The following is a 13424-nucleotide window of genomic DNA, read 5'->3' on the forward strand; positions in this document are numbered from 1 at the left end:
CACTCAAGAAGAGTACTTAATGGGAGCACTCATGTGGCGTACTCAAGGGCAGCACTCATGCAGAGTACTCCAGTGTGACACTTAAGCACAGTACTTAAAGTCAGCACTCAAGCAGAGTACTCAAGGACAGCACTCAAGAAGAGTACTCAAGGGCAGTGCTCATGCAGTGTGCTCGAAGGGCAGCTCAGGCAGGGCACACAAGAGCAGCTCTCAAGAAAAGCACTCAAGGGCAGCTGTCAAGAAAAGTAATCAAGGGCAGCTCTCAAACAGAGTACTCAAGGATCACAATAAAGGACAATACTCAAGCAGAGTACTTAAGGGCAGCACTCAAGCACAGTACTCAAGGCTGGCACTCAGAGACAGCACCCAAGCACGGTACTCAATGACAGCACTCAGACAGCACCAAAGGACAGCACTCAAAAGCCGCACTCAAGAAGAGTACTCAATGGCAGCACTCATGAAGAGTACTCAAGGGCGGCACTCATGCAGAGTACTCCAGTGCGACACTCAAGCCCCGGTCTTAAGGGCAGAACTCAAGCAGAGTACTCAAGGATAGCACTCAAGAAGAGTACTCAAGGGCAGCACTCAAGCACAGTACTCAAGGGCAGCACTCAAGCACAGTACTCAAGGGCAGCACTCAAGCACAGTACTCAAGGGCAGCACTCAAGCACAGTACTCAAGGGCAGCACTCAAGAAGAATACTCAAGGGTAGCACTCAAGAAGAGTACTTAATGGCAGCACTCATGAAGAGTACTCAAGGGCAGCACTCATGAAGAGTACTCAAGGGCGACACTCAAGCACAGTAATTAAGGGCAGAACTCAAGCAGAGTACTCAAGGGTAGCACTCAAGAAGAGTACTCAAGGGCAGCACTCAAGAAGAGTACTCAAGGGCTGCACTCAAGAAGAGTACTCAAGGGCTGCACTCAAGAAGAGTACTCAAGGGCAGCACTCAAGAAGAGTACTCAAGGGCAGCACTCAAGAAGAGTACTCAAGGGCAGCACTCAAGAAGAGTACTCAAGGGCAGCACTCAAGAAGAGTACTCAAGGGCAGCACTCATGAAGAGTACTCAAGGGCAGCACTCATGAAGAGTACTCAAGGGCAGCACTCATGCAGAGTACTCCAGTGCGACACTCGAGCACAGTACTTAAGGGCAGAACTCAAGCAGAGTACTCAAGGGTAGCACTCAATAAGAGTACTCAAAGGAGAACACTCATGTAGAGTACTCAAGGGCAGCACTCATGTAGAGTACTCAAGGGCAGCACTCATGCAGAGTGCTCCAGTGCGACACTCAAGCAAAGTACTCAAGGGCAGCAATCAAGCAGAGTAGTCAAGAGCAGGACTCAAGGACAGCACTCAAGCACAGTACTCAAGGGTAGCACTAAAACAGTACTCAGGGGCTGTACTCGAGGACAGCACTCATGCAGGCTAATCAAGGGCAGCTCTCAAGCAGAGTACTTATGGGCGACACTCAAGGACAGCACTCAGCAGAATACTCAAGGGCAGCACTCAACAACAGCTCTCAACAACAGCACTCAAGCAGAGTACTCAATGACAGCGCTCAAAGAGAGTACTCAAGGGTTACACTCAAGGACAGTACTCAAGCAGAGTACTCAAGGGCAGCACTCAAGCACAGTACTCAAGGCTGGCACTCAAACACAGTGCTCAAGCACAGCACTCAGAGACAGCACCCAAGCACAGTACTCAATGACAGCACTCAGACAGCACCAAAGGACAGCACTCAAAAGCCGAACTCAAGAAGAGTACTCAATGGCAGCACTCATGACGAGTACTCAAGGGCGGCACTCATGCAGAGTACTCAAGGGCAGCACTCATGCAGAGTACTCCAGTGCGACACTCAAGCCCCGGTCTTAAGGGCAGAACTCAAGCAGAGTACTCAAGGATAGCACTCAAGAAGAGTACTCAAGGGCAGCACTCATGCAGAGAACTCAAGGGCAGCACTCAAGCACAGTACTCAATGGCAGCACTCATGAAGAGTACTCAAGGGCAGCACTCATGAAGAGTACTCAAGGGCAGCACTCATGAAGAGTACTCAAGGGCAGCACTCATGGAGAGTACTCAAGGGCAGCACTCATGGAGAGAACTCAAGGGCAGCACTCATGCAGAGTACTCAAGGGCAGCACTCATGGAGAGTACTCAAGGGCAGCACTCATGCAGAGTACTCAAGGGCAGCACTCATGCAGAGTACTCCAGTGCAACACTCAAGCACAGTACTTAAGGGCAGAACTCAAGAAGAGTACTCAAGGGTAGCACTCAAGAAGAGTACTCAAGGGAGAGCACTCATGTAGAGTACTCAAGGGAGAGCACTCATGTAGAGTACTCAAGGGAGAGCACTCATGTAGAGTACTCAAGGGAGAGCACTCATGTAGAGTACTCAAGGGAGAGCACTCAAGCAGAGTGCTCCAGTGCGACACTCAAGCACAGTACTCATGGGCAGCAATCAAGCAGAGTAGTCAAGAGCAGGACTCAAGGACAGCACTCAAGCACAGTACTCAAGGGTAGCACTAAAACAGTACTCAGGGGCTGTACTCGAGGACAGCACTCATGCAGGCTAATCAAGGGCAGCCCTCAAGCAGAGTACTTATGGGCGACACTCAAGGACAGCACTCAGCAGAATACTTAAGGGCAGCACTCAACAACAGCTCTCAACAACAGCACTCAAGCAGAGTACTCAATGACAGCGCTCAAGCAGAGTACTCAAGGGTTACACTCAAGGACAGTACTCAAGCAGAGTATTTAAGGACAGCAATCAAGAGCAGCATGAGGACAGCACACAAAAGCAGCACTTAAGGGCAGCACTCAAGCAAAGTAATCAAAGGCAGCAGTCAAGAAGAGTACTCAAGGGTGTCACTCAAGGACACCATGCACGAAGAGTACTAAAGGGCAGCACTCAAGGAGAGTACTAAAGGGCAGCACTCAAGGAGAGTACTAAAGGGCAGCACTCGAGCAGAGTAATCAAGGGCAGCACTCGAGCAGAGTAATCAAGGGCATCACTCAAGAACAGCAGTCAAGAAGAGCACTCTAGGACAGCACTCAAAAACAGTACTCAAGGGCAGCACTCATGCAGAGTACTCCAGTGCGACACTCAAGCCCCGGTCTTAAGGGTAGAACTCAAGCAGAGTAATCAAGGATAGCACTCAAGAAGAGTACTCAAGGGCAGCACTCATGCAGAGAACTCAAGGGCAGCACTCAAGCACAGTACTCAATGGCAGCACTCATGAAGAGTACTCAAGGGCAGCACTCATGAAGAGTACTCAAGGGCAGCACTCATGGAAAGTACTCAAGGGCAGCACTCATGCAGAGTACTCCAGTGCAACACTCAAGCACAGTACTTAAGGGCAGAACTCAAGCAGAGTACTCAAGGGTAGCACTCAAGAAGAGTACTCAAGGGAGAGCACTCAAGAAGAGTACTCAAGGGAGAGCACTCATGTAGAGTACTCAAGGGAGAGCACTCATGTAGAGTACTCAAGGGCAGCACTCATGTAGAGTACTCAAGGGCAGTACTCAAGCAGAAAACTCAAGGGCAGCAATCAAGCAAAGTGCTCAAGGGCAGCATTAAAGCAAAGTAGTTAAGGACAGCACTCAAGCAGGAACCTTAAGGGCAGCACTCAAGCAGAAACCTTAAGGGCAGCACTCAAGCAGAAACCTTAAGGGCAGCACTCAAGCAGAGAACTCCAGTGCAACACTCAAGCACAGTACTCAAGGGCAGCAATCAAGCAGAGTAGTCAAGGGTAGGACACAAGGACAGCACTCAAGCAAAGTACTCAAGGGCGGCAATGAAGCAGAGAACTCAAGTGCACCACTCAAGCAGAGTACTCAAGGGCGGCACTAAAACAGTACTCAGGGACAGCACTCAAGGACATCACTCATGCAGGGTACTCAAGGGCAGCTCTCAAGCAGAGTACTTATGGGCGACACTCAAGGTCAGCACTCAGCAGAGTACTCAAGGGCAGCACTCAAGCAGAGTTCTTATGGACAGCAATCAAGCAAAGTACTCAAGGGCGGCACTCAAGCAGAAACCTTAAGGGCAGCACTCAAGCACAGTACTCGAGGGCAGCAATCAAGCAGAGTAGTCAAGGATAGAACTCAAGGACAGCACTCAAGCAACGTACTCAAGGGCACCACTCAAGCAGAGTACTCAAGGGCAGCACTAAAACAGTACTCAGGGGCAGTACTTGAGGACAGCACTTATGCAGGGTACTCAAGGGCAGCTCTCAAGCAGAGTACTTGTGGGCGACACTCAAGGACAGCACTCAGCAGAGTACTCAAGGGCCACACTACAGAACATCACTCAAAAAGAGTACTCAAGAGAAGCACTCAAGCAGAGTAATCAAGGGCAGCAGTCAAGAAGAGTACTCAAGGGCGTACTCAAGCTGATTACTCATGGGCAGCACTCAAGGACACCATTCAAGAAGAGTACTTATGGGCAGCACTCAAGGACGGCACTCATGAACAGTACTCAAGGGCAGCACTCAAGCAGAGTCCTCAAAGGCAGCACTCAAGCAGAGTACTCAAGGGCATCACTCACGAACAGCAGTCAAGAAGAGTACTCTAGGGCAGCACTCAAAAAGAGTACTCACAGGCAGCACTCAAAAGTAGTACTCAAGGGCAGAGGACTCAAGGGCAGCACTCACGTAAAGTACTCAAGGGCAGCATTCAAGCAAAGTACTCAAGGGCAGACCCCAAGCAGAGTACTTAGGGACAGAAATCAAGCAAAGTACTCAAGGGCAGTACTCAAGCAGAAACCTTAAGGGCCGCACTCAAGCTGAGTACTCAAGGGCAGCGCTAAAACAGAGTACTCAAGGGCACCACTCAAGGACAGCACTCATGAAAGGTACTCAAGGGCAGCTCTCAAGCAGAGTACTTATGGGCGACACTCAAGGACAGCACTCAGCAGAGTACTCATGGGTGGCACTAACAAAAAGCACTTAAGCAGAGTACCCATGGACAGCACTCAAGGGCGACACTCAAGCAGAGTACACAAGTGCAGCACTTATGGATAACACTCAAGCAAAGTATTCAAGTACAGCACCCAGAGTAGTCAAGGGTAGCACTCAAGCAGAGTAATCAACGGGGGCGCTCAAGTACAGTACTCAAATCCAATGCTCAAGGATGGTACTCACGGACAGGATTCAAACAAGGTACTCAAGGGCAGCACTCAAGGGAAGCACTTAAGCAGAGTACTCAAGGGTGGTAATCAAGCACAGTACTTAAGTACAGCACACAAGCAGAGTACTCAAGGGCAGCACTCAAACACAGTACTCAAGGGCGTCACTCAAAGAAAGCACTCAAGCACAGTACTCAATGACGGCACTCAACCATAGTATTCAATGACAGCACTCAAAGACAGTACTCAAGAGCAGCATAAGGGCAGCACTCAAGCAGAGTACTCAAGGGCAGCACTCAAGGACATCTCTCAAGAAGAGTACTCAATAGTAGCACAAGCAGGGAACTCAAGGGCAGCACTCAAGAAGAGTACTCAAGGGCAGCACTCAAGCAGAGAACTCAAGAGCAGCACTCTAGGACAGCAATGAAGGGCAGCACTCAGGAGCAGCACTCAGTCAGAGTATTCAAGGGCAGCACTCAATAACACCACTCAAGAAGAGTACTTAAGGGCAGCACTAAAGGACAGAAGTCAAGAAGAGTATTCTAGGACAGCACTCAAAAACAGTACTCAAGGGCAGCACTCACGAAGAGTACTCAATGACAGCACTCAAAGACAGCACTAAAGCAGAGTACTCAAGGGCAGTATCGAGGACAGCACTCATGCAGAGTATTCAAGAGCAGCACTCAAGCAGAGTACTTAGGGGCAACAATGAAGCAAAGTACTCAAAAGCAGCACTCAAGAAAAGTACTCAAGCAAATTACTCAAGAGCGGCACTCAAAGGCAGCACTCAAGCAGAGTACTCAAGGGAAGCACTTAAGCAGAGTACTCAAGGGTGGCACTCAAGAAAAGCACTTAAGCAGAGCACTCAAGGGAAGCACTCAAGCAGAGTACTCAAGGGTGGCACTCAAGAAAAGCACTTAAGCAGAGCACTCAAGGACAGCACCCAAGGGTGGCACTCAAGGGTAGAACTGAAGCAGAGAACTCAAGTACAGCACTGATGGACAGTATTCAAGCAATGTACTCAAGTACAGCACTCAAGCAGAGTACTCAAGGGCAGCACTCAAGCAGAGTTCTCAAGGGCAGTGCTCAAGCACAGTACTTAAGGACAGCACTCAAGGGCTTCACACAAGCAGAGCACTCAGGGGCAGCACTCAAGGACACCACTCAAGAAGAGTATTTAAGGGAAGCACTCAAGAAGAGTACTCAAGGACAGCACTCAATAAGTATACTTAGAGGTGGCACTTAAGCATAGTACTCAATGACAACACTCTAGCAGAATACTCAAGGGTGACACTCAAGGACAATACTGAAGCAGAGTACTCAAGGGTGACACTCAAGGACAATACTGAAGCAGAGTACTCAAGGGCAGCACTCAAGCACAATACCCAAGGGCATCACTCAAAGACAGCACTCAAGCACAGTACTCAATGACACCACTGAAGCAGAGTACTCAAGGGTGACACTCAAGGACAGCACTCAAGCAGAGTATTCAAGGGCAGCACTCTAAAAGAGTACAAGGGATTGCTGTATAATTGGACGTACATACTACACGTCTAGTCCTCCTCTGACGTCACTTCCTGTTTCAGGCACTGGATACTAGAGGCTGGTGGCCTGCTTCAGTATAGCCAGTTGGGCGACCCACCGGATTACAAGATTTAGAAGCAGAGGGAACTTTGTTACACAGAGCTGTGTAGCTGCTTGCAATACTCCGTAGAACTGACAGAGCTAAACGTGGTGAGAGGGGGCACACAGCTAGGTCTGTTTCTCCCTCACTGCAGTTGTCCTTCTCCGGTTTTCTTTCCTATGATGTCCCTTGGAACTCCTCGGTGGAAAGCATTCCCTTCATAGCTTCCCACAAAGCCACAATATAATGTCCAGGAGGTCCTGAACATATCTGTAAGGCATCGAGTTGGCACCCCAGAAAGTGAAGTCGATGCATCAATAAAAACCACAATTCTTTGCTTACCACTGCCTGCTGAATGAATGGTTCAAGCCAGCGGTACAGCAATTACTTGTGTGTGCCAGATCAGCGATATACGCGTGCCAAGACTCCCGCCTCGCGCCAGCGCCTGTCAGCGAACTCTGAAGTTGGTGCATTAGGTGTCGCCGGGGGCCGCAGCACCGTATCCTTCCACGGTTTCCTTTTATTAAACAGTCACTAGTATGCTCTTAAGTGCAGGGCTATCACCTCCGCATTAGCAGCCTTCGCCATTTTTCTTAATATGATGGGAAACAAATTGGCAATCATATCAAAGACATTTAAACCCCATTAGCTTCGCTGGGACTTTGCTGGAGGCGGAATGCTTTTTATTCCTCTTAATTTGCATGCTGCCTGTCATCCTTTTTAGGCCAGCCCCCGCCGCCCGCTCTCCTCGACTCCCAGAGGTTGCACGCGCTGATGGATACATGAGTATAGAGAGCGCGCAGTCTGCTCGAACCTTGGCCATCGGTTGAGTAAGGACTCTACCCGGGTACCCAGAAGTGACCGAGGGGCTTGTGTAGAAGAGATGAGAGTTACGCATGCTGCAAAGACCTTAACATGCACATACTTGGCCCTTTGCGATGTTGTGGGACCTTCCACTGAATAAGCACTCTCAAGACCGAGGAACTCAACCCCTTTTCAGGACCACAACTTGCCCACCATACAGGCCACCTACAAAACCCCTTACAAGACTTCGTCCCGTGTGCTGTACTCCACACCCACTGCAATTAAATAGCTGCACCCTAAAAGGCCAGGTCCCTAGTGTATGAAAGCCACCCTGTATAGGATCATGTCTCGGCCATGAGAATGACCACGCAAGACCTCACCCCATCTGCACTGGACCGTCTCTTGCTCTCTCTAACCACAACCGGCTCCCACAGAAGAATGCCCTGGACAACAGTCTATCCTGCAAGGCAACAACCTGTAACACTGGGCAACACTCCCTCTTACTGGACAAAACCCTGTCCCACAGGACAACTCCCCCAGTCGGCAAAACACCCTTTCTCTATACATAACCTCTGTAATTGACCAACACCTCTCAAACGAGACAAGCCCCTCTCCCAAACTAGACAATAACTTCACCTAGACAGCATCCACTCTCACGAGTGGCACCAATTCAAACTGGACAACACCATCTGCCAGTGGCCGACATCACCCGTCACTTGGGAACACCACCGGTCAGTAGAAAACACCACGTGCGACTAGACAGCACCCTAGTCTAATAGTTTTTTTTTAAATCTCACTAGACAATGACCGCTCCCACAAAACATCTCCCTTTGTCCCCAGACAGTTTCAAACTAGATAGCTTCTCCCACTGGACATTAATGTCTGCAACTGGCAACATCCTCTACAACAAGACCACAGTTCTTTCCTTCGAGCTGAAACGACAACACCACACCCCATTCCGTCACATATTCTCCAACAATACCAGATAATTCGAGAACTCTGTCCCTCAAAGCCACATCCAGCACCATTCTCCCCCCCTTGATTACTGCTCACTGATCACTCACCCACGTCCCACCCATCACCAACCTCCCGGCCAACCACACCTCATCTATCAAGTGAACACATTTCAACTTCTGCCAGAAAACACTCTTTCTCCAAAGACCATGTATGTCTTTTGTCAGAAAGCATCCTTTACTTGATCCTGAAAGTTCAAATGACGAGGCCACGGTAGGAGGGTTGGACAGACGGTGTGAAATGGGGGGTCATGGCTGAGGTTCTGGTCCAGATCCCATGGGGGTGGCAGCTAACACTGTTCATAGTCAATGAAGTCTCTGAGTCACTTCTAGAAGACGGAGGAAGCTTCAGTGACCAACTCATGTGGCCAGACTGAGCGGACAACGTGCGGTTGCCACTTCAGAGGTGATGAAACGCCAATCCTGGGTATGAGTGGTCAGGATGGCAGGTGGAGGATGCAGGCAGCTCGCGGTCTTTGAGTAAGGGGTTGTGATGGGTCCTTGGGTGCGGACACCCTGTGCACATCCAGTGGATTGGCCTGTACATGTAGACATTGGCCTTTATCTCAATAGCTGAGGACCTCTTGGATACCTTTACACCTGTAGACCTAGATCTTCTTTTCAATATCTCTCAACCTCTTGGGTTGAGCTACACCCATAGACATTGGCCTTCATCTCAACATCTCTCGACCTCTTGCGTGCAGCGACACCTACAGACACTGGTACTCACCTCAGTATTTCCTGGTTGATGGTATTAAACCTTCACACACTGGTCTTCACCTCTATTGTATCTCTTGGCCTTGTGAATGCGGTTGAACCAAACCCATAGCAAGAGGAATCTATCTCACTTTCTCCCAGCGCTTTCAAAGTGATTAAGCTCCTCCTATGTTAATGTGTCTCCATCACTGTATGGAAGTAGATGAACATGTACATTTGGTGAGAGGGGACCAGAGGCAAACTAAGCTTACAGAGAAATTGGAGGGAAATCCTGGCAGGGTGATGCCTTTGAAATGGTGCTGGATTTGGGTCATGCCAGATGGACTATGTTCTAACACTAGTTTTGTTTCAGCACAAAGCCTTGGTAAGGCAGTCAAGCTGTCTCCTATAACCAGGAATATTCACAGTATGGGCTAACCTGGCTTGGCCGGCTTTCGAAAAGGCTTTTCTATATGATTCATAGCAGGGTCACCTGCAGTTCCTAATCTGAATAATAATTATCTTGTTTATGAGACACCTCAGACCTTAATGATGACTCAAGTCATCCGCCACTCGTGCTGTGCATTTCCTTATTACTGACAGAACAACACCTCAAAGCGGTGAGAAGCTCTTATCGCTGATTAGATTCCCTGAATGATCAACGGGTCAGTTTTTTTCTGCAGTTTATGGATGTGAATCACAGAGTAATTCCACCTTTTAGTCAGATCTCATCTTCCTTCAGCAGAGAAAAACGATAAACTGCAGACAGCAGTCCCACAAATCTCATCAATAAAGATCGTTTTCATTCTTAATTCACGTGGGTCAGTCGGGTTGGGGTTGAAATCCACCAGTTTCTCTAGTTCAACACTGGAGTGGATTTTTAACCCCATTTGGCTCTACCGATGAGCTAAAAGAAACAGCTGATTGGCCCAATTTGAATTTTGATGAATTGTTAAACCCAACCTTACTTCTGACCACAGGTAGTGGTGGCCCTTGCGGCTATTGTGACTCAAAGACCAGTGCATCACTCCATTCAGATATTCTAAAAACTGAGGCCCTGCTCTCAACCAATTAGTTTTACCCTTCCTTCTCAACAGGCAGCCTCCTACCCCAACTCTCATACACTGTGACCAAGTTCGAGGAAATACCAACTTTGGTATGGGGATTGCCCCTCGTGGATGAAATGACCAGACCTGAAAACCAGAAGGGCCTCTTGTCCTTTGTTACATTTTTAATGGGTGATAAAATAACTTCTACTGAGTTTTGTGACACATGTTTGGGTCATAACCTACATACTCTGATTTTTATTAAGACACATATACATGCACACAGTTTGTTAAAGGAAGCAGTGATTCTTTGTTCAGGTGAAAAAAAGAAGGTTCTGTAAAAACAAACACTGAAATTTTTCTAAAATAGGTCAATGGGAAGGGTGTTGTATTTATCATGCAAAACCTATACAAAATTGAAAAACAACACAGTCGCACTCCTCCTCACCCAAAGTAGTGGAAAGGGGCCATGACTTACAAGGGGTGAAGCCTCGAGAGGGTCATGAACCCCCCATTTCATAATGGTAATCAATAAAAGATTTCTCAAGATGGTTAGCATGTAACATTGTAATAAAGTGGTATTTGAGCTTTGCTCTCTAGTAATAAATGTAGGTAATTTATGTAATTTTTTCTTATAACATGGTTTGTTGGGAAACATTTATTTTGAGTGACCTGGTCCATACGGTATAGATTTATTATTTACTAGTAGCAGTGGTGGCGGTACAACTGTAGTATAAGGTATCACCCAAGAACAATAGGTGTATGGAAAGAGTCAATTAAGATGCCTGACAAAAAGATCAGTGGCTTGTCCTGCTGAACAGGCCGCCGGAGACCAGCGCGCAGCATGCACAGAGCGCAGTGGCGTGGAATAAGAACTTCTAATTTGTAAAACCCTTAAACTGCAGCTCTGCCAAGGACGCCCACGGCTGTTTGCGTTTTATGACTGGTACTAGAGGCATGCAGCTGTCAGGTTTCTAAATTAAATTGTGTTCACAAAGCAGGTTTCTTTGGAAGCGAGCAGAGCCTGCAATGGAATTCGGTGCCAGCAGTAGGATTTTATTTGGTGGTTTTGCTGAATGTGAACCAGGTCTCACTTGACCTCAGAACAATGTTCAAAAAGGGGATGGGCTTGACTTACACGTGCTCAATACCTGGATACCCTCCCGGTTGTTAGTGCGCTCTACAAATCTACGTAACATAACATGACCAGGCTGGGGAATTGGAAAGGGAGACCAGGAAAGTTCATATCTAGGTATTATAGGAACAATTCCTGGATTTTGCATTGTTAGGACCTTATTCCCGCTCCGACCACACATTCTCTGGAGGAAGAAGGGTACCCACATTTATACCTTTAGCGATAACCCAGCAGGTGTATTTTCACTCACAAACACTCCCACTAGTGTGGTGTGAGTCGCTGTGTGAAAAACTCTGTGGCTGCTGGAGCAACATATCCCTTTGTTCCACAGCTCCATTCTCCGGCTCCAACCTGTGTTCCGCTCATGACATCCCACGCGTCTCATCACACTGCCACAGATATCTCCCGCCCCTTACTGATGCTGCACTTCCCCATCACCTGGTTCTAGCCCGCCCATGACCCTTCCACTCATCTTGCCTCCAACCTGCAACTATGACCTGTCTCCTTCTCCCCACTCCCTAAAGTCTTAGAAAAGCAGTTTTTTTCCATCTAACCTTTCCCCACACTTGTAACTGAAAGAAGAAGGTATTACCTTTACTTTCAAGTTTGGCCTACCTATTTTGATAAATACTTATTATTGCAAATATAAGGAGTGTCATATTCGGTTGGTCCCGATTGAGTAAGTAAGCCGTCTGTAAATAAGCCGACAAATGAACTACAGTCAATCCTTCCAACCATATAGGGATTAGCAGATCTGAGCCTACATTTCTAAAATGGCAGCACACACCAGTGTCATCGAGCTGAGGGACCGATATGCTGACCAACAGAGGACACTGTTACATGTGTAACAACTTCAGGCAGTTCTGCTTCAAAGCCGACAGAAATGTGCGTCCCTGGACTTTTAGCTGTTTTACTTTGCTCATTTTATGCAAGGACTTGCAAGAGTATGCAAATCGTGTTTTTGACTAAAAAGGCGGGATTGATTGGTGGTGGCATGCATTGCATATGGCCCCTTGGCAGCGATGCCAATCATTCACAGCTACAAGTAACCTCGATAATATAGATAACACTGTAGTAAGGACCATCTGAGGGGCACGTGCATCAGCGGAGGCCCTTTAGGTTTTTCATGGTATATATTGTTGTAGCATCTCTCTGAACCACTCCCCCCTTCTCATAACCCCACATGCATTCTCTGGGCTCACCGCACGGTTTGGTCCGACAACCATCCTGCGTCGCAGTTGTCAAAGCCATCTTCGAAGGCCGCCTGTAGCTGCTCGGGGGAAGCGATGACCGCTGAGTTCTCAAGGCACGCCTGCTCGGCCTCTTGGAAAGACAGGGCGTAGCGGTTGCTGCTGGCTCTGTAGTGGAACACCAGACCTAGGGAGAAGACGTTGAGAAACTTGAGAAGATCCCCCCAAAAAACAGAAAACAGATCTGCTATCAATATCAACTACTTGCTTAATTGGCAGCCCTCCATCTCCTCTGCACAGTAAAAACAAGTTCAATTTCACCCAACGACAACCGAAGATGTGCCCCAATTTCTACTAGGCCTTGAACCTGGAGACGTACTTGCTATCATATGACCAAACCTATCAACAGTGACATCCCTGAAGGTAAGGTCCCTGGAACCCCTATCATCACACTCCTGCTCATAAAACAACCATAGTCCCTACAGAAGCAAACTAGGCTCCTATAACAGGACTTCCTTGGAACCCAAAAGTTCTTGATAAAATAGTCACCAACCAATTCCAAGAACATTGGAACAACTTGGCCTCAACATCCATGGGGGTAAAAACAATCCAAGATCCTGAAGGATAACATGGCCAGTGCAACAGCAGTCACTCTTGCAGGCAATGCACTGGAAGACGCTGAGACCTTCACCCACCTGGGCAGTGTCATAGACAAGCAGGGCAACACGGGCGCTGATGGAATTGGCAAAGCAAGACTGCCTTCATTCAGCTAAAGATCTGGAGCTCCAAGG

At 48.1% G+C, this 13424-nt stretch overlaps 1 protein-coding gene across 3 annotated transcripts in view; it reads right to left on the reverse strand.

Moving 5' to 3' along the window:
• The window catches only part of NCAN (neurocan), a 388051-nt gene that overhangs the window by 200249 nt on the left and 174378 nt on the right, over positions 1–13424 (reverse strand). For all 3 annotated transcript variants that reach the window (XM_069216521.1, XM_069216522.1, XM_069216523.1), the window contains exon 4: positions 12646–12820. In XM_069216521.1, coding sequence (XP_069072622.1) covers positions 12646–12820 — 175 coding nt within the window. The remainder of the gene's footprint in view (positions 1–12645; positions 12821–13424) is intronic.

This window comes from Pleurodeles waltl, chromosome 12, assembly GCF_031143425.1.
Source record: "Pleurodeles waltl isolate 20211129_DDA chromosome 12, aPleWal1.hap1.20221129, whole genome shotgun sequence".
Classification (NCBI taxonomy): domain Eukaryota; kingdom Metazoa; phylum Chordata; class Amphibia; order Caudata; family Salamandridae; genus Pleurodeles; species Pleurodeles waltl.